Source organism: Oncorhynchus gorbuscha, linkage group LG04 (genome assembly GCF_021184085.1).
Source record: "Oncorhynchus gorbuscha isolate QuinsamMale2020 ecotype Even-year linkage group LG04, OgorEven_v1.0, whole genome shotgun sequence".
NCBI classification, from domain to species: Eukaryota; Metazoa; Chordata; class Actinopteri; order Salmoniformes; family Salmonidae; genus Oncorhynchus; species Oncorhynchus gorbuscha.
The window spans coordinates 49,395,397-49,419,653 of NC_060176.1; the positions used below are offsets into that span (position 1 = coordinate 49,395,397).

Here is a 24,257-nt window from a genome sequence, read left to right on the forward strand (position 1 = left end):
TATTGTATATATTTTATTAAGAGCAACGGGGCTGACAGGTTGGATTTAGTTTCTCCCTGTCGCTGGCCCACACTCCAGTACAGTAGGTGGCGGTAATGCACCATAACGTTGGATGCCATCCGCCGATAAATCCCACTGAAGAAAAATAAGAAAAAGGCTGTTTTTGTTTCCAGTGAGCTGCTGCGAAAATGGCGGTGTCTCGTCGCACATCGCAGCAACAACAGCTGGGTAACCTGCAATCTCCGCCACGAAACAGTTCTCTTTCTGTAAGTCCTCCGGACTCTCTGCCAATTGATATTGTGGCAGCGACGTCAGTGCCCCCGGATGGTGAGCGTGGATGCAGCGCAGGCATGGAGAATCCTTCGGGCTCTCCGGATCTTCCAGCCCCGGCCCTCAGCACTGGGAGCAGCACAAGCCCGACCACAACAACCTCCGGCGGGGAGAGTAGTATTGTCTCGAGCCCCAGTTCAGGAGGCACGAGCCCCGGCGACGGCAGTAGCGGGATCGGTGGAGCTTTCAGGGATCTATTTGAGGCCTGTCGGAATGGAGATGTATCCCGTGTGAAGAGACTTGTAGACTCGGTGAATGTTAATGCGAAGGACATGGCCGGGCGAAAATCTACCCCTCTACATTTCGCTGCAGGTTAGCTAAGCGCTAGCAAGCTTTGTTTTTGTTGTCAGCGCGAGCTGGATCGTTGACGTGTTTTCGCACTTCGCCTTACTTGGCGTGCTAAAATATCACAATCTGTAGTTGTCACGACGAGAATGGCTCTCTAGTTATTAGTTAACAATACATGTTCATATTTTTATTCGCTAACGTTAACTATCTGGCTAGTTTGCCAATATCAAGGCCCATCGAAAACGGCTAGCAAACTATAACGCTAAAAACAGTTTGGCACACCGACCGATGGGGACAGAAGGCCTCAAATCTAACTCATCCCTCGTAGCTGCTAACTACTTACTAAGTGTAATCAAAAATTCACGGATGCGTTGTTCCATGAGTGTTAATACATTTAATCATTGGCGACCCCCACTGTTTTAACTTGTTTTGTTCTTACCCATTACTAACACACCCCTGTTCAGCAACGCAATGGTTGGTTACCAGCTGATTTATGGAATCCGGACTGTTAGTGCAGGGCTTGGACAAAATTGTGCACACCCCGTTTTGACATTCTAGAGGAGCTGCAAAAAAAGAGTAGTTTAGGTTTTTGATATTTTGCTCTCTGTATTTTTGTTAGTTTTCTTTTGTAGAAGTGACATTACTTTACCATTTAGGCAAAAGGTCACCCCTCCTATACATTTTGATGCTTTTACCCAAAATGACTTACAGGAGGAATCACGGTTAAGTGCCTTGCTGAAGGGCACATAGACAGATTTCCACAGTCAGCTTGGTGATTCTACACAGCAACCTTTCAGTTACTGGCCCAACCTCTTAACCCCTAGGCTACCTGCTGCCTTATAAATTGTGCCTTCCTGTATTGTACTTTATGTATTGAGCCATTGACTTTATGTTGATATTCTTATCTTTATTTCTTAACTGTTGTTGCAATGTCGAAGGAACCTCCAAGTAAGCATTTAGTTGGACGTGCATACCACGTGTCTCCTTTACATACACCTAATGAAACTTCACTTGTATTCACTGACCAGGTTTTGTCTGTTGCCATGTCAGGTTTTGGACGAAAGGATGTGGTTGAGCACCTTTTACAGACTGGAGCTAATGTGCATGCTAGAGACGACGGTGGTCTCATTCCCCTTCACAACGCCTGCTCCTTTGGCCATGCCGAGGTGGTCAGTCTCCTGCTGTGCCAAGGTGCAGACCCCAATGCACGGGACAACTGGAACTACACACCTCTGCACGAGGCAGCCATCAAAGGCAAGATTGATGTGTGCATCGGTAAGGATGGATTACCATGATGATGGTCTGTTTTGTCTTTGAATATAATGAGGGTGACATGCACATCCTAAACCTGTGCTGGGCCCTTTTTTTTTTTTTTTTTTTCTGATAAATGAATGAGAGGTCCACACTATTGCTGCTCCCAGTGCTTTATTCCCCCACCCAAATATACTATTTTGTTTCTTTCAACACTGTTAACTTTTCCAAAATGAACAAGATTTATGTTGACTATATTGAATTTATGTAATCTACAAGGGTACTTAGGTGCATGACTAGTTAAATTAAAGTACTCTAAACTCAAAGGTATAAGACTATACTTGAATTAAAATATTGAAACCGTTTCCTGTCTCCTTCACAAAGTGCTCCTCCAGCATGGCGCCGATCCCAACATCCGTAACACGGACGGCAAGTCTGCTCTGGATCTGGCAGACCCCTCTGCCAAGGCTGTGCTCACTGGTGAGTTTCATACAACTGTCCGCTTTCACTCAGTTATCTCCTCCATTATGTTGGGTATGTTCCAGGTTGTCTTTCTGTTTTAACTTGACTGCAACTTTAACCACCTGGACTGTAACCTTTTATGTGAATCATGGCTTGTCTTGACTTTGTACTGTTCTAACCTATTTTGTATTCAGGTGAGTACAAGAAGGATGAACTCCTGGAAGCAGCAAGGTCAGTGCTATTTTTATGTTACCTGTCACATCTTTACACATTTTCTAATACAACATATGTAATGTCTCTCCTCTGTTATCTGTGTGCTACAGGAGTGGCAACGAGGAGAAACTGATGGCACTACTGACCCCGTTAAATGTCAACTGCCATGCCAGTGATGGCCGCAAGGTAAAATATCACCATCGCAACCTTCCATCCCCACCCATTCTGTTAATGTTGTATACTATTGTAGCAGATGCTTGACTTGTTCATAAGATTTGCGTGACCAACAGCAACAAAAGTATGGAGTAACTCTGTCAGCCTAATTACCAAAACAAAGGCACTGTTGTGTGGGAATTAAAAACACCATCTCATCCTAGTCTGCATAATATGAAAAGGATTTGTCATTGGATTGGATTTAAGCAGGGGAAGCTTGACTCAATTTACTGTATTGACTTAAAGGGATACTTGGGATTTTGGCAAGGAAGCCATTTATCTGCTTCCCCAGAGTCATATGCACTAATGCATACCATTTTTATGTCTCTGCATCCAGTATGAAGGAAGTTAGATGTAGTTTTGTGAGCAGATGCTAACTAGCGTTAGTGCTATGTCTGGAAGTCAGTGGGAAAGATTTTTATATATCCAAACCAAGATAGACCACAGCCTGTCGTTTCCAATAGGACCAAATGAGTCATAGTGGGCAGAACAAGCAAGGAGGTGGGCAGAGCCAAGCAAGAGCTAGTGAGATCCTACTGGCCCGCTCTAGCAAGCATCTGCATATTTCCTTTAGGTAACGCCTAGTCAGTGAAGTGCACTGATTAATAACTCAATTCACCTTTGCATTCCTTTGAAACAATGCCATTTTTTAAGCTTTGGCAAAGGGTAAAGTCTACAAAAGGTAGTCCACTCTGTTCATAACAGATTGTAGTTTTGGCAACAGAAAACTATTGAGATCAAATGTTTCATCGATGAGACACTTTGCTAAATGTTGGCCGAACTCCATCTCCTTTCATCTTCTGCCGGCCACTGGGCTTCCTCTCACTACTATATTTTGTATTAAGTGGAAACACCAAGCGGGTGCTTCATATTTATACATCTGGTGAAATATCCGTCTCATTGTTCTATCTGTGTCTATGGTATCTATTAGCATGCTAGCAATTACCATAGACTTCCAGCCATTGCCCTAAAACTAGTTATCAATTGCACTAACGCTAGTTCGCAACGTCTTTCACACTGCACAGAGACATAAAAATGGTAACTGACTCTGGGGGAGAAGATAAATGGCCAAAATCCTTCAGTATCCCTTTAACGGTTATCTATCAACATGGATTTCTCTGATATTTGATCTAAAAGATGCCCATCCCTCTAAAATATTACCTCTAACCCTAGAAACACTGATCTTCTGTCTTCTGCACACCCAATGTTTTCTATAACCTAGCTGTCCCTATATCCATTGAATTTTCCTAATTCCTAACAAAACTGTTATCTTGAGCTCTAATTTAATATAATAGCTCTAAGCTTTCAGCTCTTTTTCTTTATGTAGGCCTAAAAATCTGTTTAATATTAGGTCATGGTTAACCTTGTCCATTCCTATTCTGTCATGTAGTGTATATGTTATGGGAATTTAATTTTAGATCATTGCATTCTGCCTCCTTTAGCACACTGTGTCACTGTCATTGGCTTGCTGTCATGACTCATGCCAGGCTTTGTCGGCATACTGTAGATAGGTTGCCTGTTTAGGATTATAAAAATCTTTGCGTTATTGTTTTTAGCTGTTGATGCGTGAGTGTTTAGATCAAAGAGCATTGTGCTTCACCAGAGCCTTCCTTTCTCTACTTGGGCATCATGACTAGACAATTAACTTCAATCTGGGGAAAGTATGTACTTGAAAAGTCAGAAGGCTCTACTTTGCATTGGTAATTGTGGAGTAGGACTGGGTTGTTTTTTGATTTTTATATTTTTTGTTTACCCCTTTTCCTGTTTGGCACCAGTTTTTAAATATTCTGTTTTTCACCCCCAGTGCATTCTCATAAATAGGTCCTAAGTCCTTGTCAAAAATCTCCTAGTTGGCAAGAAACAATATCTTGGTCTCCTTTTTGTAATCATGAGTAATGTGTACTCTTGAGGCTATTGACTAGGATGAGCAGTATTTTTCTGCCCTCATATTTCACTCTGGCTAACCAGGTCCCTGAAGTGGATACATTAAAATCCTAATCAATATTCTTTGATATAGGTTTTCCAAGCACATTACCTTGTTCTCAACTGACGTTTAGGAAATCCTAAAAAAAAAACGAATCATAACAGCTTTTCCTCCTCCATCTCTGATTTGTTGGTGGAACATATTTGGATTTATGATGGGGCCATTTGTCCTTGGGGGATAACCAGGGAGCCTGGCTGCCTTATTAAGAATACCTCTGAGAAGCCATGAGAGAAGTCACATTTCCCTTAAGCTGTGTACTCATTGTACCTGGTGGTGTCACTATGAATTTATATAAAGTGATAATTCTGGTGTGTTTATTCAATTACTTTAAAAGGGTGATAGGCTAGAAGTATCCTCTCTTGCTGTGAAAGAAAAATGCTACAATTTTGTAATGTTTTGTTTTGTTTTTTTGTGTGAATCTGGCAACATTGTCGATCAGTCAACATCCCAAAAAATGCTGGTAAGTTTCTCGATAACAGTCACCTGATTGTTGCACTTTTGTGATGTACATTTTTTTCTTTAATCCGTGTTTTATTTGACCAATACGCTGGCTCTCACTCATAATTGCACATCATGGACCTGGGTCTACTGGTCACTTTCATATTTCCCACCCTAATGCTCGTGCGTGTGTGCGTGTGTGTGCGCGCAGACCTGGGTTGAAATACGATTTGTTCTCTTTCAAATACTTTAGCTGTGCGTGATTGAGCTTGTCTGGTGCAATAGTAATGATGGAGTAGGACTAGTCCCGAAAGTGTAAACTACGCCCATTTGACACTCCAGGCAGTCTCAATCAAATTCTTATTTGAACCCAGGTGTCGTGTGTGTTAGTGCATGTGGTGGAGGTTGGAAGGTGGTTCTAAGGCCACTGCCACTCAGCTCGTTGGATTTGGAAAGGAGCTCAAATTCCACATTGCCTGCTTTTCCAGGGTGCTCCCTCCTCCTTTCTGCACCCCTCTATCGAACTGCTTTACACCCTTTCACCTCTGCCAGGTTTCAATCACTTCTTGCTCCTCAATCATTCTATTTATTGTAGGCCTGTGACTTTCCTTTTTTTGATAATCATATGCGCATGTCTGGAAGCCTCCGCCTGTATTTTGTCAATCAGTTATTGTACTGTTTGTGATTTGGTCACTGTCCACTTCTCACTTCTTCTAGTCTTGACTAGGTCACATTCCCTGGTTAAAAACTAAACAAATAATTCCTCATCTTTAAGTGCTGTGCCGTCGTCGCTGCTCATGCTTTTTGTATTAATGCATTTCTTTCCTTGTGATTTCCTTCATCGAACACTGAATGATCCTATTATTAGTCAGGGCCCGGTTTCCCAAAAGAACTGAAGACCATTCATTGCCTTAAGATGCTTTTGGGAAACCGGGCCCTGATTTGATTTGGTTAATCTGTCGTGTTCTGGTGATTCAGTGATCATCCTCACTATGTCCGAGTTGTGCAGTGGTCTTATTTTTTCTTAATACCAGTGCATGAATGCTGCTGTTTCTTCCTCTGTCTGCAAGGTCAACTGTTGGTACACTCATGGGTGGATAACTGTTATCTATGACACGGCTTTGTGTACACTAACGTTGTAATGCTTGGTTCACATAGGCATCATGTGATTTGGAATGGGCATACACAAACACATTTTTATGAATACACAGTAGATTCAAGCCTTCCTTAGCCAGCCTTTTAGCAACCTGTATGTTATGTTTTGTAAGGGGTGTAGTTGAGGGACAAACTGTTTTGACTAGCTCAATGTTTACATTTCACATTCATTTGATGTATGTTGGAAGTCAGATTTCCCTTTTCTCCTTTATTTTCAGAGGTAAGCTCGGTCAGTGTGTGACTTGCATAGATAGGGCAGTTGTTAGTGCTAAGCGATGAACCACTTTTTTGTGGGGTGGGGGGCTATTAAACAACTAATTGACCAACGTCTGTTAAACTCCTTGAATTCCATTTAGTTAAGGTTTTTTGAGAGACGAACTTGCTGTTTCTCTAGAGAGAAATCAAATAATTCACGAGAGAAATCAAGTCAAGAACTGTGGGAAGCTGGGCTGAAGGGAGTTGTAGTTTTCATTAAGCAAATATTCAACCTAGTTCTGCTCAGGAATGTGGTAATGACCATAACCCATTGCGCCTGTTCTTTCCATCTTGGATGGCGATAGATATACTTTTATGCCTGATACGTTAGATTAAATGGCAATTGAATGTTCACAATTTTTTTGCCTTTGGAATTTCCATTAATGCATTTAATGTATAAATAGATTTATTTTTTAATAATCAAACCGATCCGACTTCAAAAAGCACTAGTTGTTGTTTTGGGGTGGACTATAGCCTTTCTGAGCTTGCATCCTTCCACCATTTACCTTGACTGCAATGAAAACACACAGACCACCTAGTGTATACAGTTATCTTCCAAGCATAATCAGCCATTCACTCACTCTGGCTCCCTAAAGGCAGTGTGTTCTGAGGTGCATTGACTCTGAGCTCTGTGTGTCTAATAACATGTCCTCTCTTCCAGTCCACCCCACTGCACCTGGCGGCTGGTTACAACCGCGTACGCATCGTCCAGCTACTGCTGCAGCACGGGGCAGACGTCCATGCCAAGGACAAAGGGTAAGACAATTCTGAAATAGTGAATCATATTAGGAGCCATTACCCTGTTTCCTCGTCTAAGACCCATTCTCAGACATTTTCACAGCTGAGAAAGTCAACCATATTGTCATGGTGATAGAATATGTTAATTTGTAGAACTTGAGATGAATGATGATCATTCAATTAAAAGGCTGTATATTTGTCATACAGTGGCCTGGTCCCTCTTCACAACGCCTGCTCCTATGGACACTTTGAGGTCACAGAGCTTCTTCTCAAGGTAAGGGTACTATAGACCTGTTATTGAAACCCCGCTTTAATTAGACTTTTAGAATGTCGAATGCTTTTATTGATGGAGAATGACTGATTAACTCATCTGTGTGTTTACAGCATGGAGCGTGTGTGAATGCCATGGACCTGTGGCAGTTCACCCCTCTCCACGAGGCCGCATCTAAGAACCGTGTGGAGGTGTGTTCTCTGCTGCTTAGTCACGGGGCCGACCCCAACCTGCTCAATTGCCACAGCAAGAGTGCCGTGGACTTGGCCCCCACCCCTGAACTCAAAGAGCGGCTCACCTGTGAGTTCTGCTGGGAGACATGCATACACACACACCCACCTTATACATGTTAACAAATAAGAACAACATACTTATATATACACACACACATCACTCCCTATTCACAAAGACTATAGATGGCACACAACACACTCTCACACGCTTTCTAAACTGAAGATAATGCCTGCCTGAGCACTCAGATCTTCTCACATTAATGTCAATATCCCCTTTCTACCATCCAGATGAGTTTAAAGGTCATTCGCTGCTCCAGGCAGCTCGGGAGGCAGACATGGCCAAGGTGAAGAAGACTCTGGCTCTGGAGATCATTAGCTTCAAACACCCACAGACCAACGAGACAGCCCTGGTGAGATCCATTCTCCTTCTGGCTAATGCTCAATGTCACAGTGCTGACACCTAACATTATCTCATAATATACAGCTATGGATGTGCACAAATGGCAAACTATTCCTTTAGTGCACTACTTTTGAAAAGTGGTCCGCGGTCAAAAGTTGAGCACTATATAGGGGACAGGGGTGCCATAATATTATGTCTCTATCAGAACGCGTTTGTGTGACATGCATAACCTAGGATGACCACTATAAAACTAGTACAAAACCTGAAGGATTTTGCATAAACCATGTGATGGATTCATGGAAGGAGTTGTCCCTCTGTTTCAGCACTGTGCCGTTGCTTCCCCTCACCCCAAACGGAAGCAGGTGACCGAGCTGCTACTGCGTAAAGGTGCCAACGTCAACGAGAAGAACAAAGAGTAAGACAGCATTAACTCAGAGACCATGTATCAGTGTTTCTCCTACCACTATAAGATGCCCCTCCCCCCACCAAAAATACTTTGGTACCTATTGATTTCAATTGAGAGTGTTGGGTTTTTGGGACCTTTGCACGCTGTCTGGAAACACTGCCATATGCATTCATATAGCACCTGAGTGAGGTATGAATGGTTGTCTCGGTCTCTCTCTCATCCTGTCTGTAGCTTCATGACGACTCTGCATGTAGCGGCTGAGAGAGCACACAACGACATCCTGGACGTGCTGCAGAAACATGGAGCCAAGGTGAACACTGCAGGGTCTCCCTATTACCATATCATTTAATGTACCTTTTCATCTAGCTCTCTTCTCTCTCTTACTTGCTCCCAGCCTCTATCTGATAACGTGACTCAAAATATTTCATGAATTAAATGCATCATATTTAGCTGTGAGTATGTTGCTGTTTGAGTGACTGTCTCTTCCCTCCCTCCCACCAGATAAATGCGGTGGACACCCTGGGGCAGACAGCCCTCCACAGGGCAGCCCTGGCGGGCCACATCCAGACATGCAAGCTACTGCTGAGCTACGGGGCCGACCCTGCCATCGTCTCCCTGCAGGGCTTCACTGCCTCACAGATGGGCAACGAGGCCGTGCAGCAGATCCTCAATGGTACAGCAGTAGAGCGTCTTGGTTAAATACAAATATTATTTTTCATGTTCTTCTATCTACATTGTGATTGACAATGTTGCTTGTGTGGATGTAAGATGCATGGCTGTAAATTCTAGGCTATGCCAGTCAATGTTGGAAAGTTAGCAAGATGTATAATAGAGAAACTATTGATTTATGTTCACATCTTAGTGTTTTTTAAAACGTTTTATCTCTCGGTATGTTATTTAACAATGTTGGTCTCTTTCATACAGAAAATATTCCAACTCGTAACTCTGATGTCGACTACCGGTTTCTGGAAGCCGCCAAGGCTGGAGATTTGGACACTGTGCAGGTAAGCTGATCAGCTACATTGTCTCCGGTTCGTGAGTTCAATCCGTTACATGCATCAACGATGCTCTACATACCACCACGAATCCAAGATGTCTCCCTCAATCCTCTCACACTTGATCTTCTGTCTGTGTGTTGTAGCAACTCTGCACTCCTCAGAACGTGAACTGTCGGGACCTGGAGGGTCGTCACTCTACCCCTCTGCACTTTGCTGCAGGCTACAACCGTGTGGCCGTGGTGGAGTACCTACTACATCACGGAGCTGACGTACATGCTAAAGACAAAGGGTACGTGTCGTCCACCCTAGGAGGACAATGTAGCTCAGCGGTTAAAGCGTTGTGCGAGTAACTGAAAGGTTGCTGGTTCGAAACCCTGAGCCCTGCAAGCAAAGAAAATAATGTCTGGTCTTGTCTCGTTCCTTGAGCAAGGCATTTAACCCTAATTGCTCCTGTAAGTCACTCTGGATAAGAGTGTCTGCTAAATGGTTAAAATGTTAATGTATTATCTTGGTCTGCCTGTTTTTACAAGACTGGCTTTTGCATCAGTCCATAAAAAGGCTTTCATTCTGTTTTGAAAAAGTCTATCGTTGGATTTTATTTTGCATTAAATTCACATGGTACTTGAAACTTTCAATGATTTGAAATGCATCATTTATAGGATCTCTGTTCCTTCGGTGGTGTAACTAGTTAGCCTCTTCTGTATGTCCTGCAGTGGTCTGGTGCCCCTCCACAACGCCTGCTCCTACGGTCACTATGAGGTGGCTGAGCTGCTGGTGAGACACGGGGCATCGGTGAACGTAGCTGACCTCTGGAAGTTCACCCCGCTCCACGAGGCTGCTGCCAAGGGCAAATACGAGATCTGCAAACTGCTGCTCAAGGTTAGTCTTTCCGTGCCTCTTCTGAAATGATCAGGACCAAATGGCCTGAGGCTACAAGGAGGCATTTTATATAGTCAAAACCGGGAAATATGTATAGCTATAAGATAGTTTCTACAATAGAACAAACTATTAAACTATGAGATGTTTGTATGTATACTTAACAATGTTTTTTTTTTTCACCTTTATTTAACCAGGTAGGCTAGTTGAGAACAAGTTCTCATTTGCAACTGCGACCTGGCCAAAATAAAGCATAGCAGTGTGAACAGACAACACAGAGTTACACATGGAATAAACAATTAACAAGTCAATAACACAGGAAAAAAATGGGCAGTCTATATAAAATGTGTGCAAAAGGCATGAGGTAGGCGAATAATACAATTTTGCAGATTAACACTGGAGTGATAAATGATCAGATGGTCATGTACAGGTAGAGATATTGGTGTGCAAAAGAGCAGAAAAGTAAATAAATAAAAAAACAGTATAAAAACAGTATGGGAATGAGGTAGGTGAAAATGGGTGGGCTATTTACCAATAGACTATGTACAGCTGCAGCGATCAGTTAGCTGCTCGGATAGATGATGTTTGAAGTTGGTGAGGGAGAAAAGTCTCCAACTTCAGCGATTTTTGCAGTTCGTTCCAGTCACAGGCAGCAGAGTACTGGAACGAAAGGCGGCCAAATGAGGTGTTGGCTTTAGGGATGATCAGTGAGATACACCTGCTGGAGCGCGTGCTACGGATGGGTGTTGCCATCGTGACCAGTGAACTGAGATAAGGCGGAGCTTTACCTAGCATGGACTTGTAGATGACCTGGAGCCAGTGGGTCTGGCGACGAATATGTAGTGAGGGCCAGCCGACTAGAGCATACAAGTCGCAGTGGTCGGTGGTATAAGGTGCTTTAGTGACAAAACGGATGGCACTGTGATAGACTGCATCCAGTTTGCTGAGTAGAGTGTTGGAAGCCATTTTGTAGATGACATCGTCGAGGATCGATAGGATAGTCAGTTTTACTAGGGTAAGCTTGGCGGCGTGAGTGAAGGAGGCTTTGTTGCGGAATAGAAAGCCGACTCTTGATTTGATTTTCGATTGGAGATGTTTGATGTGAGTCTGGAAGGAGAGTTTGCATTCTAGCCAGACACCTAGGTACTTATAGATGTCCACATATTCAAGGTCGGAACCATCCAGGGTGGTGATTCTAGTCGGGCATGCGGGTGCAGGCAGCGATCGGTTGAAAAGCATGCATTTGGTTTTACTCGCGTTTAAGAGCAGTTGGAGGCCACGGAAGGAGTGCTGTATGGCATTGAAGCTCGTTTGGAGGTTAGATAGCACAGTGTCCAATGACGGGCCGAAAGTATATAGAATGGTGTAGTCTGCGTAGAGGTGGATCAGGGAATCGGCCGCAGCAAGAGCAACATCATTGATATATACAGAGAAAAGAGTCGGCCCGAGAATTGAACCCTGTGGCACCCCCATAGAGACTGCCAGTGGACCGGACAGCATGCCCTCCGATTTGACACACTGAACTCTGTCTGCAAAGTAATTGGTGAACCAGGCAAGGCAGTCATCCGAAAAACCGAGGCTATTGAGTCTGTAAAGTCTTGGTCCCATGTGTCATGACCTGAAAAAAAGATCCCAGAAATGTTCCATGTGTACAAAAAAACGTATGTCGCTCAATTTTTTGGTACACATTTGTTTGCATCCCTGTTAGGGAGCATTTCTCCTTTGCCAAGACAGTCCATCCATCAGACAGGTGTGGCTTATCAAGAAGGTGATTAAACAGCATGATCATTACACAGGTGTCCCTTGTGCTGGAGACAATCAAAGACCACTCTAAAATGTGCAATTTTCACACAACACAATGCCACAGGTGTCAATTTGTTTTTGACTGCAGTTGGGCATCGTAACCGACTTCAGTGGGCAAATACTCACCTTCGATGGCCACTGGCATGCTGGAGAATTGTGCTCTTCACAAATGAATCCCAGTTTCAACTTTACCTGGCAGATGATAGATGTGGTGTCATGTGGGTGACTGGTTTGCTGATTTCATTGTTGTGAACAGAGTACCCAATGGTGGTGGTTGGGTTATGGTATGGCATAATCTACGGACAACAAACACAATTAATTTTATTGACATTTGAATGCACAGACATACCATGACAAGGTCCTGAGGCCCATTGTCGTGCCTTTCATCCACCGCCATCACCTCATGATTCAGCATGAACAATGCACCATGTTGCAAGGATCTGTGCACAATTCCTGATTGCTGAAAAATGTCCCAGTTCTTCCATGGCCTGCATCTCACCAGACATTTCACCCATTGAGCATGTTTGGGATGCTCTGGATCAATGTGTACAATGGCGTGTTCCAGTTCCCATCCACTTCAGTCATTGAAGAGGAGTGAGCCAACATTCCACAGGCCACAATAAAATGGTGGTCAAACCAGACATCCACAACCCTACCTTTTTGTTAAGCTATTTGTTACCAACAGATGCATATCTGTATTCCCAGTCATGTGAAAACCATAGGTTAGGGCCTAATGAATTTATTTCAGTTGACTGATTTCCTTATATGAACTGTAACTCAATGATTTTTTTATTGTTGCTTGTTGCGTTTTTATATTTTTGTTCAGTGTATATTTATGTTTCTCCAGCATGGAGCGGACCCCACAAAGAAGAACCGTGATGGTAACATGCCTCTGGACATGGTGAAGGATGGCGACACGGACATCCAGGACCTGCTGAGAGGAGACGCTGCGCTGCTGGACGCTGCTAAGAAGGGCTGTCTGGCCCGCGTCCAGAAACTCTGCAGCCCAGAGAACATCAACTGTAGAGACACACAGGGACGTAACTCCACCCCCCTGCACCTCGCAGGTACTGGACGTACCAGCCCTCAGAATCTATTCATGGAATCAAATCCATTTTATATTTTTATAAAGCACACTTTACACTAGCAATTGTCAGTGCTTTACAGTTACCCAGCCGAATCCCGTAATAGCAAGTAAAGCAGTGGAATCAATTAATTTATGTGGAACCCACACACAGACGCTTATCTCCTTACATATAATTATGACAGGCAGATCATCAAACCCTGGGAATTTAGATCATTTGGAGCTATATTATTACTTAGACACATTACAGAAATATCTTTCATGTTGTCATCCTTCATGTTTCTCCCCTCCTGTAGCTGGCTACAACAACCTGGAGGTGGCGGAGTATCTCCTGGAGCACGGGGCTGACGTCAATGCGCAGGACAAAGGAGGCCTCATCCCCCTGCACAACGCTGCCTCCTATGGGGTGAGTTCGTGCCAAGTCTACATCAGGCCTTGGAACCCATTGTACATGCTGTACGTTTTTTTTTTTTAGCATAGACAACGCATACAAAATACCTACCCTGTGACCTTCTGGCCTAAAATATGTAACAGCTTGGAGGATTTCTTAGAAGGTATTGTATGCATTGTTTAGGTTACAAAACCATACAGGACAGGAGAAAACACCCACACTGTGAAAGTGACCTTGTGGAAAGCTTAGATATGTAAGAGCTTGGATGTCATCAGTTTTTGAACATGTCATGATTAAATTGTGTTTCTGATCTCCTCTCGTGTCTCATCTGCTACTTCCATCTTCTCTGCTCCTCTCTGCTGTCTCTCATCTACTCCTCTCCTGTCTTTCCTCTTTCTCTCCTCTTCCTCTCTTACAGCACGTGGACATTGCTGCCCTTCTGATAAAGTTCAACACATGTGTGAACGCTACAGATAAATGGGCCTTCACCCCGCTCCACGAAGCAGCTCAGAAGGGCCGTACCCAGCTGTGTGCTCTGCTGCTGGCCCACGGAGCAGACCCCACCATGAAGAACCAGGAGGGACAGACCGCACTGGACCTGGCTACGGTAAAACGTCTTGCTCCCCTACTGTTAAAGCAGTTAGCAATGCCACAAAATCAAGTGTTTTTTGCTGTAAATGGCAGGCATTTGCTTGAGTTATGATATGCTTACATTCGGGAAAGTATTTAAACCCCTTGACATTTTCCATATTTTGTTAGGTTACCGCCTTTTTTTATTGATTAAATTGTTTGTTTTTCTCATCAATCTATACACATTACCCCATAATGACAAAGCAAACACTGTTTTTTTTAAGACCCTTTAGTCAGTACTTTGTTGAAGCACCTTTGGCAGTGATTACAGCCTCATCTTCTTGGGTATGACGCTACAAGCTTGGTACACCTGTATTTGGGGAGTTTCTACCATTCTCCTCTGCAGATCCTCTCAAGGTCAGGTTGGATGGGGAGTGTTGCTGCACAGCTATTTTCAGGTCTATCCATAGATGTTTGATCAGGTTTAAGTCCAGGCTCTGGCTGGGCCACTCAAGGACATTGAGACTTGTCCCAAAGCCACTCCTGTGTTGTCTTGCATGTGTGCTTAGGGTCATTGTCCTGTTGGAATGTGAACCTTCGCCCAGGTCTGAGGTCCTGAGTGCTCTGGAGCAGGTTTTCATCAACGATCTCTCTGTACTTTGCTCCGTTCATCTTTCCCTTGATCCTGACAAATCTTCCAGTCCCTGCTGCTGAAAATCATCCCCACAGAATGATGCTGCCACCATGCTTCACCGTAGGGATGGTGCCAGGTTTCCTCCAGATATGACACTTGGAATTCAGACCAAAGCGTTCAATCTTGTTTTCATCAGACCAGAGAATCTTGTTTCTCATGGTCTGAGAGTCTTTAGCTGCCTTTTGGCAAACTCCAAGCGGGCTGTCATGTGCCTTTTACTGAAGAGTGGCTTCTGTCTGACCACTCTATCATAAAGGCCTGATTGGTGGAGTGCTGCAAGATGGTTGTCTTCTGGAAGATTCTCCGATCTCCACAAAGGAGCTCTGTCAGAGTGACCATCGGGTTCTTGGTCACCTCCCTGACCAAGTCCCTTCTCCCCCGATTGCTCAGTTTGGCCAGATGGCCAGCTCTAGGAAGAGTCTTGGTGGTTCCAAACTTCTTTCATTTAAGAATTATGGATGCCACTGTTTTCTTGGGGACCTTCAATGCTGCATAAATGTTTTGGTACTCTTCTCCAGATCTGTGACTTGACACAATCCTGTCTCTGAGCTCTACGGTCAATTCCTTCGACCTCATGGCTTGGTTTTTGCTCTGACATGCAATTTCAACTGTGGGACCTTATCTAGGCTGGTGTGCCTTTCCAAATAATGTTCAATTGAATTTATCACAGGTGGAATCATCAAGTTGCAGAAACATCTCAAGGATGATTAATGGAAACAGGATGCACATGAGCTCAATTTCGAGTATCATAGCAAAGGCTCTGAATACTTATGTAAATAAGTTATTTCTGTTTTATATTTGTAATAAATTGGCAAAAATGTCTAAACCTGTTTTTGCTTTGTCATTATGGGTGTGATTTTAAAAAAAGGAATATATATAAATATATAAATCCTTTTTATAATAAGGCTGTAACGTAACAAGATGTGGAAAAAGTCAACGAGTCTGAATATATATATTCTATTTTAGGGATTATGCCAACAATTCGAGCCCCTTCTCACCTGTGACTTCTCTCTCAAATTATGTCCCCCTCTTTCAGGCTGATGACATCCGTGCCCTGCTGATGGATGCCATGCCCCCGGATGCCCTGCCCAGCTGCTTCAAGCCCCAGGCCACTGTGGTCAGTGCAGGCTCGGTCATCTCCCCAGCCTCCACGCCCTCTTGCCTGTCTGCAGCCAGCAGCATCGACAACTTGACTGGGCCCCTCAACGAGCTCGGGGCCACAGGGACCTCCGGAGTGGCCGACGGGGCCGCAGGCTCCGACAGGAAGGAGGGTGAATGTGAGTATAGATGAAGAGCCTGGATCGAAACTGAGCTGGGTTTTAGCAAGCAGCTGATATTCTACTAGTTTTTGTAGAATATGGTTGAAATCCTATTCAGTACAGATGAATCAGTCATTTTACTCACATGCTGAATTTGCTCTTGTGGTGTTTGTATTCCAGTGGCGATGTTGGACATGAACATCGGTCAGTTCCTGAAGAGCTTGGGTCTGGAACATATAAGGGAGATCTTTGAGAGAGAACAGGTGAGTGTTCATTGATTTGGGTTTCATGTTATCATTTTTAATTTAATAGGGCTTCTAATTAGTCTGATATTTTATCTGTCTTTGTCCCTCTTGGAGTAGCTGTTGTCATGTCACAGTTCAGGATCCCTGCTCTGTACGAAATGTCCTGTTCTTTCCCAGATCTCTCTGGATGTGCTGGCTGACATGGGTCACGAGGAACTGAAGGAGATTGGGATCAACGCTTACGGCCACCGACACAAACTCATCAAGGGAGTGGAGAGGCTGCTGGGGGGACAACAAGGTCAGGACATTCCCAGAGAAATCTCTGAGGCGCTGATGTGATGTTTCCCATTTATTGTGGCATCAAATACTTCAAACTTTTCTTCCTATTCCTGGAATGGAGATTCTCTATTGAAAGTTATTTGTAGTTCAGGATTAGGCCCAACATGTGTCTGGTATACTTGCCCTTAAAGTATAGGTGAAAAACCACCCCAATATATAACCAAGTATGAGTAACAGGTGCTTTGTTTGTTCTCCAGGTGCCAACCCGTACCTGACATTCCACTGTGCCAACCAGGGCACGGTCCTCATCGATCTAGCCCCTGACGACAAAGAGGGCCAATCAGTGGAGGAGGAGGTGGGTACAGACAGATGTGTGTGTGTGTGTGTGTGTGTGTGTGTCAAATCAAATGTTATTTGTCACGTGCTGAAAATGTTTACTGTGAAATGCTTGCTTACTGTGAAATGCTTCTTTACTAGCCCTTAACAAACAATGCAGTTCAAGAAATAGTTATGTTTATTTAGTAAATACTTTCTAAAGTATTTTTTAAAATACATCACATAAACGATGCTATATACAGGGGGTACCATTACCGAGACAATTTGTGGGGGTACAGGTTAGTTGATGTAATTTGTACATGTAGGTAGGTGTAAAGTGACTATGCATAGATAATACACAGCGAGTAGCAGCAGTGTAAAAACAAAGGGGGGGTCAATGTAAAAAGTCTGGGTGGGCATTTGATTAATTGTTCAGCTGTCTTATAGCTTGGTGATAGAAGCTGTTAAGGAGACTTTTGGACCAAAACTTGGCTCTCCGGTTCTACTTGCAGTTTGGTAGCAGAGACAACAGTCTATGACTTGGGTGCTGGAGACTTTGACAATTTTTAGGGCCTTCCTCTGAAACCGCCTAGTATATAGGTCCTGGATGGCAGGAAGCTTGGCTCCAGTGATGTATTGGGCTGTACGCACTACCCTCTGTAGTGCCTTATGGTCAGATGCCAAGCAGTTGCCATACCAGTGATGATGCAGCCGGTCAGGATGTTTTCGATGGTGCAGCTGTAGAACCTTTTGATGATCTGGGGACCCATGCCAAATCTTTTCAGTCTCCTGAGGGGGAACAAGTGGCGTTGTACCCTCTTCACGACTGTGATAGTTTGTTGGTGATGTGGACACCAAGGAACTTGAAACTCTCCACTACAGCCCCTTTGATGTTAATCGGCCATCCTTATCCTGTTGAACATCTCATTCCAATATCCTTGGCATTAATATGCATTTTCACCCCCCTTTGCTGCTATAACAGCCTCCACTCTTCTGGGAAGGCTTTCCACTAGATGTTGAAACATTGCTGCATTGCTTCCATTCAGCCATAAGAGCATTAGTGAAGTTGGGTACTGATGTTGGGCGATTAGGCCTGGCTCACAGTCGGTGTTCCAATTCATCTCAAAGGTGTTCGATGGGGTTGAGATCAGGGCTCTGTGCAGGACAGTCAAGTTCTTCCACACTGATCGACAAACCATTTCTGTATGAAACTTGCTTTGTGTAAGGGGCATTACCATGCTGAAACAGGAAAGGGCTTTCCCCAAACTGTTGCCACAAAGTTGGAAGCACAGAATCATCTAGAATGTCATTGTATGCTGTAGCATTAAGTTATACGTTCCCTTCACTGGAACTAAGGGGCCTAGACCGAATCATGAAAAACAGCCCCAGACCGTTTATTAATCCGCCACCAAACTTTACAGTTATGCATTTGGGGCAGGTAGCCTACTCCTGGCATTTTGTAGAATAATAATGAAGAAAAAAACCTGGAATGAGTAGTTGTGTCCAAACATTTGACTGTATGTTATTTAGCACACACACACACACACACACAGTACCAGTCAAAAGTTTGGACACCTTCTCATTCCAGTTTTTTTTTTTTCATTATTATTCTACAAAATAAAAATAACGAGATCAAAACTATGAAATAACACATATGGAATCATGTAGCAACTAAATAAGTGTTAAACAAATAAAAATATATTTTATAGTTGAGATTCTTCAAAGTAGCAGCTCTTTGCCTTTGACAGCTTTGCATTCTCTCAACCAGCTACACCTGAATTGCTTTTCCAACAGTCTTGAAGGGGTTCCCACATATGCTGAGCGCTTGTTTGCTGCTTTTCCTTCACTCTGCGCTCCAACTTATACCAAACCATCTCAATTGGGTTGAGATCGGGTGATTGTGGAGGCCAGGTCATCTGATGCACCACTCCATCACTCTCCTTCTGGGTCAAATAGCCCTTACACAGCCTGGAGGTGTGTTGGGTCATTCTGCTGTTGAAAAACAAATGATAGTCCCACTAAGCGCAAACCAGATAGGATGGCGTATTGCTGCAGAATGCTGTTGAAGCCATGCTGGTTAAGTGTGCCTTGAATTCTAAATAAATCAATGAGTGTCACTAGCAAAGCACCATCACACCTGCTCCTCCCTGCTTCACGGTGGGAACCACATATGCGGAGATCATCCATTCACCTACTCTGTGTCTCACAAAGACAAGGCGGTTGGAACTGAAAATCTCAAATTTGAACAGTTGATGTTGAGATGTCTTTTACTTGAACTCTGAAGCATTTATATGGGCTGCAATTTCTGAGGCTTGGCTCAAATGCATTAAGAAGGCAAGAAATTCCACAAATTTGTAACAAGGCACACCTGTTAAGTGAAATGCATTCCTGATGACTACCCCATGAAGCTGGTTGAGAGAATGCCAAGAGTGTGCAAAGCTGTCATCAATGCAAAGGGTGGGTACTTTGAAGTATCTCAATTAGAAAATATATTAAGATGTTTTTTTATAACACTTTTTGGGGAAGAGGGGTTATTACATGATTCAATATGTTATTTATAGTTTTGATGTTTTCACTATGATTCTACAAGTTAGAACATTTGTTGAAAATAAATTACAACCCTGGAATGATTAGGTGTCCAAACCTTTGACTGGTACTGTCAAAGTATTCATGTTTAATATGTGTAGCCTAGAAAATAGCCCCAAAAAAATTAAAGCATCTAATCAACAATTGCATTATTTCCTTCCGACTATTGACTTTTTTCCCCCAATTGCAACCAGTTTTGCCCCAGAACATTTACAACAAGGTCATATTGACATTTTTATAAAAAATGTTTTATTTATTTTACAATTTCATGCTGAAACCCTCATATTTAACAGCAATGGTAGTCATTAAGTTGATTGTTTTATATTTAGGATGTTTTTCAGTTTTTTCTTCATTTAAATGTATTAAAAAAACATGTTAAACAGGGTGCCAGAGATAAGACGCCTGTTATCTAAAGTACCCGGAAACGCCACTAGATGTGGTTGGGAAAAATATATATATATATTCCTTGATGGTTACCAAAATTCTAATAGTTTCTGATCATATACCCTCCCTTTGCAACTCTACTCAAGGGTGAAAGAGTGCCATGTTTGGAGAAATGTAATGAAATCCTGTGCTTTTTAAGACTAACTTTATTTTTTCTTCTCTCTGCTCAAGATGCAAAGTAGCATCAGAGAACACAGGGATGGAGGGAACGCAGGAGGGGTGTTCAGCAGATACAACGTCATCAAGGTCAGCTTACATTCAATTACAGTACTACACACTCTACCATCTACATTTGCTCATATGATGGATCTCTTTGAGATAGAATACAGACATCTGTACTTTGGTACTACCCTTGATCACAGTTATTGGTTGGTAAGAATCCACTATGGTTTCAGGAACTCGGGCAGTGTTAACAATCCCATCTTCTGAAAAAGAAGTAATATTAGAAGTCCTCACTATTGCTTCTCTAGTTGATTCCTGTCTGTGTGTCCATGCAGATCCAGAAGGTAGTCAACAAGAAGCTGCGGGAGCGATACACACACCGCCAGAAGGAGATATCGGACGAGAACCACAACCACCACAATGAGCGCATGCTCTTCCATGGTAACACGACATATTCATATTATAACCGGTTTTATTTCTTTTTTACCACGCTCCTTGTTATTTCTTAATGGCAATAATGTCTTAACTGATCATCACTGGATAAATGTTAACCCTGTTTATCATTTATTTTTAGCAATGTCAATTTCAATCGTATTTGACATTGTTCTCGTTTCATGTTTTTTGGTTCTCCAGGTTCTCCGTTCATAAATGCCATCATCCACAAAGGGTTTGACGAGCGGCATGCGTACATCGGAGGGATGTTTGGAGCAGGGATCTACTTTGCTGAGAACTCCTCTAAGAGTAACCAGTATGTTTATGGCATCGGGGGCGGCACCGGATGCCCCACTCACAAAGACCGCTCCTGTTACCTGTGCCACAGGTGAGACATGATCTGTAGAAAGAACACATTTAGGTGCATTTAAGGCTTTACTACTCTTAACTCATGAAAAGAGAGCACTTGATGACTCGAGCATTCTATACCACTGTTGCCAAACTAGTGCCCCTCAATCAATTAATCAATCAATTCCGGCCTTCATCAGAGATTTGTTAATTGTGAAACATCATTAGTGAAACATAATTTGACGCCTCTTCTCCCTGTTCTTTGTGACCTTCAGGCAGATGTTATTCTGCCGTGTAACCCTGGGGAAGTCCTTCCTCCAGTTCAGTGCCATGAAGATGGCCCACGCCCCCCCTGGACATCACTCTGTGATTGGCCGGCCCAGCGTCAACGGCCTGGCCTATGCAGAGTATGTCATCTACAGAGGAGAGCAGGTGAGATTTCAACTCCATTCAATACAACTTTAATTATACCCGAAGGCAATTCCAGACATTATGGACACAGATTAAGCCTCGAACTGGACTAAAAAGCATCCACAATGGAAAATAATTTGTACTCCATTACACTGAACAAAAATATAAACGCAACACAAAAGTGTTGGTCCCATGTTTCATGAGCTGAAATAAGATCTCCCTGAAATTTTCCATAAGAACAAAAAGGTGTTTCACATATTTCGTGCACATTTGTTTACATCCCTGTTAGTGAGTGTTTCTCCTTTGCCAAGATATCCATCCACTTCACAGGTGTGGCATATCAAGATCTGATTAAACGGCATGATCATTACACAGGTGCACCTTGTGTTGGGGATAATACAAGGCCACTCTACAATGTGCAGTTTTGTCACACAGCCCAATGCCACAGATGTCTAAAGATTTGAGGGAGTGTGCAATTGGCATGCTTAATGCAGGAATGGCCACCAGAGCTGTATGTATGTTCATTTCTCTAAATCAATGTTGGAGGCAACTTATGGTAAAGAATTTGGCAGTACGTCTAACAGGCCTCAAAACCGCAGACCACATGTAAACACGCCAGCCCAGGACCTCCACATCCTGCTTCTTCACCTGTGGGATCGTCTGAGACCAGTCACCTGGAGAGCTGATGAAACTGTGGGTTTGTGCAACTGAAGAAATTTTGCACAAACTGTCTGAAACCGTCTTGGGAAGCTCATCTGCGTGTGCGTCGTCCTCATCAGGGTCTTGATCTGACTGCAGTTCGGTGTTGTAACCTACTTCGGCAAATACTCACCTTTGATGGCCACAGGCACTGTGGAGAAGTGTGCTCTTCACAGATTAATCCTGGTTTCAAGTGTACCGGGCAGATGCAAATGGCTTGTATGGCATTCTGTGGGCTAGCGGTTTGCTGATGTCAACGTTGTGAACAGAGTGCCCCGCGGTGGGGTTATGGTATGTCAAGGCATAAGCTATGGACAACAAACACAATTGCATTTTATTGATGGAATTTGAATGAACAGAGACACCGTGACGAGATCCTGAGGCCCGTTGTCATGCCATTCATCTGCCACCATCACCTCATGTTACTGCATGATAATGCACGGTTGCATGGATCTGTAGACAATTCCTAGAAGCTGAAAATGTCCCAGTTCATGCATACTCGCCAGACATGTCACCCAATGAGCATGTTTTGGATGCTCTTGATCGACGTGTACGACAGTATGTAAGACAATGTGTTCCAGTTCCTGCCAATATCCAGCAACTTTGCACAGCCATTGAAGTGGGACAACATTCCACAGGCCACAATCAACAGCCTGATCAACTCGATGTGAAGGAGATTTTGCGCTGCACGATGCAATTGGTGGTTATGCCAGAAACTGACTGGTTTTCTGATCCACCTCCTTACTCTTTTTTTTTTTTTTTTTTTTAAGGCATCTGTGACCAACAGGCATATCTATATTCTCCAGTCGTGTGAAATCCTTAGATTAGGGCCGAATTCATTTATTTCAATTGACTGAATTCTTTATATGAACTGTATATCTATAAAATTGTTGCATGTTGCGTTTAATATTTTAGTTCAGTGTATTTTCTCTTCTCATTGGCTTCTGTCCCATGTGTGTTTGCAGGCCTACCCAGAGTATCTCATCACCTATCAGATCCTTAAGCCGGAGAGTACGGCTGCGTCTGCTGCAGGAGCGGAGCAGAAGTCTTAGTCCTGCACCACCAGACCAATCTCACACAGTTACTGTATACAGTCCTCCTGACCCACAACACACAAGACTGATGCTTTTTTGTGTTTTGTCTCTGTGCTTTTTTGTTTTATTGAAATGTCTAAACCTTTTTAAATTTTCTTCACAGCCTGAGTTCCAGTTCAATTCTTCTTGTCCAGTAGAGTTAACAGTAGACTGCTCAACATATGAATTATACTGTAATATATTATCTGCTTGTGGTGATAGTTTTTCGGTTTCCTTTGCATTGGCTGCATGCATAGACAGACGCATGTATAGCCCAATAGCGTGTGTGGGTTCCCCACTAGCTACCCCTTGAGAGGGTTGTAGAGATTCACCCTCTCATCTGCCCTACAGTGTCAGAATATTAACAATTCGCTACCATTCTCACCTTATCATGCCTTGTGACTTGGAGAATTCCCTCTCTTCAACCCTGTTGTTTTCAACCAGAGTATGTAACCCCTGTAATACTGACCTGCCCCAGCCATCCTTACATGCATACATGCATACTATACATGACCAAAGGTATGTGGACACCTGCTCATCGAACATCTCATTCCAAAATCATGGGCATTAATATGGAGTTGGTCCCCACCTTTGCTGCTTTAACAGCCTCTACTCCTCTGGGAAGGCTTTCCACTAGATGTTGGAACATTGCTGCGGGGACTTGCTTCTATGTAGCCACAAAAGCATTAGTGAGGTTGGGCAATTAGGCCTGGCTTGCAGTCGGGGTTCCAATTCATCCCAACGTTGTTCGATGGGGTTGAGGTCAGGGCTCTGTGCAAGCTAGTCAAGTTCTACCACACCAATCTCGACAAACCATTTCTCTATGGACCTTGCTTTGTGGATGGGGGTATTGTCATGCTGAAACAAAGGTCCTTCCCCAAACTGTTGCCACAAAGCAAAAAGCACAGAATCATCTGAATGTCATTGTATGCTGTAGCATTAAGATTTGCC

The 24,257-nt window shown here is 43.4% G+C and overlaps 1 protein-coding gene across 2 annotated transcripts; it reads left to right on the forward strand.

Annotated features, from left to right (window-relative positions):
* The first annotated feature begins 145 nt into the window (after positions 1-145).
* LOC124034192 (poly [ADP-ribose] polymerase tankyrase-1-like) lies at positions 146-23,918 on the forward strand. 2 transcript variants are annotated; one of them, XM_046347052.1, is made up of 28 exons: positions 146-642; positions 1,669-1,893; positions 2,254-2,349; positions 2,526-2,562; positions 2,655-2,730; positions 5,181-5,201; positions 7,251-7,345; positions 7,535-7,601; positions 7,712-7,898; positions 8,120-8,241; positions 8,555-8,646; positions 8,869-8,947; positions 9,139-9,310; positions 9,562-9,641; positions 9,779-9,924; positions 10,349-10,514; positions 13,162-13,381; positions 13,695-13,804; positions 14,208-14,396; positions 16,090-16,330; positions 16,493-16,575; positions 16,735-16,855; positions 17,094-17,191; positions 20,353-20,427; positions 20,679-20,784; positions 20,968-21,163; positions 21,399-21,555; positions 23,199-23,918. In XM_046347052.1, the coding sequence occupies exons 1-28, from the start codon at positions 189-191 to the stop codon at positions 23,283-23,285; spliced, it is 3,798 nt and encodes a 1,265-aa protein (XP_046203008.1). In that variant the 5' UTR covers positions 146-188; the 3' UTR covers positions 23,286-23,918. The 2 variants fall into 2 exon arrangements, with proteins under 2 accessions (XP_046203008.1, XP_046203009.1); XM_046347053.1 differs by having other exon boundaries at positions 20,977-21,163.
* Positions 23,919-24,257: the final 339 nt, after the last annotated feature.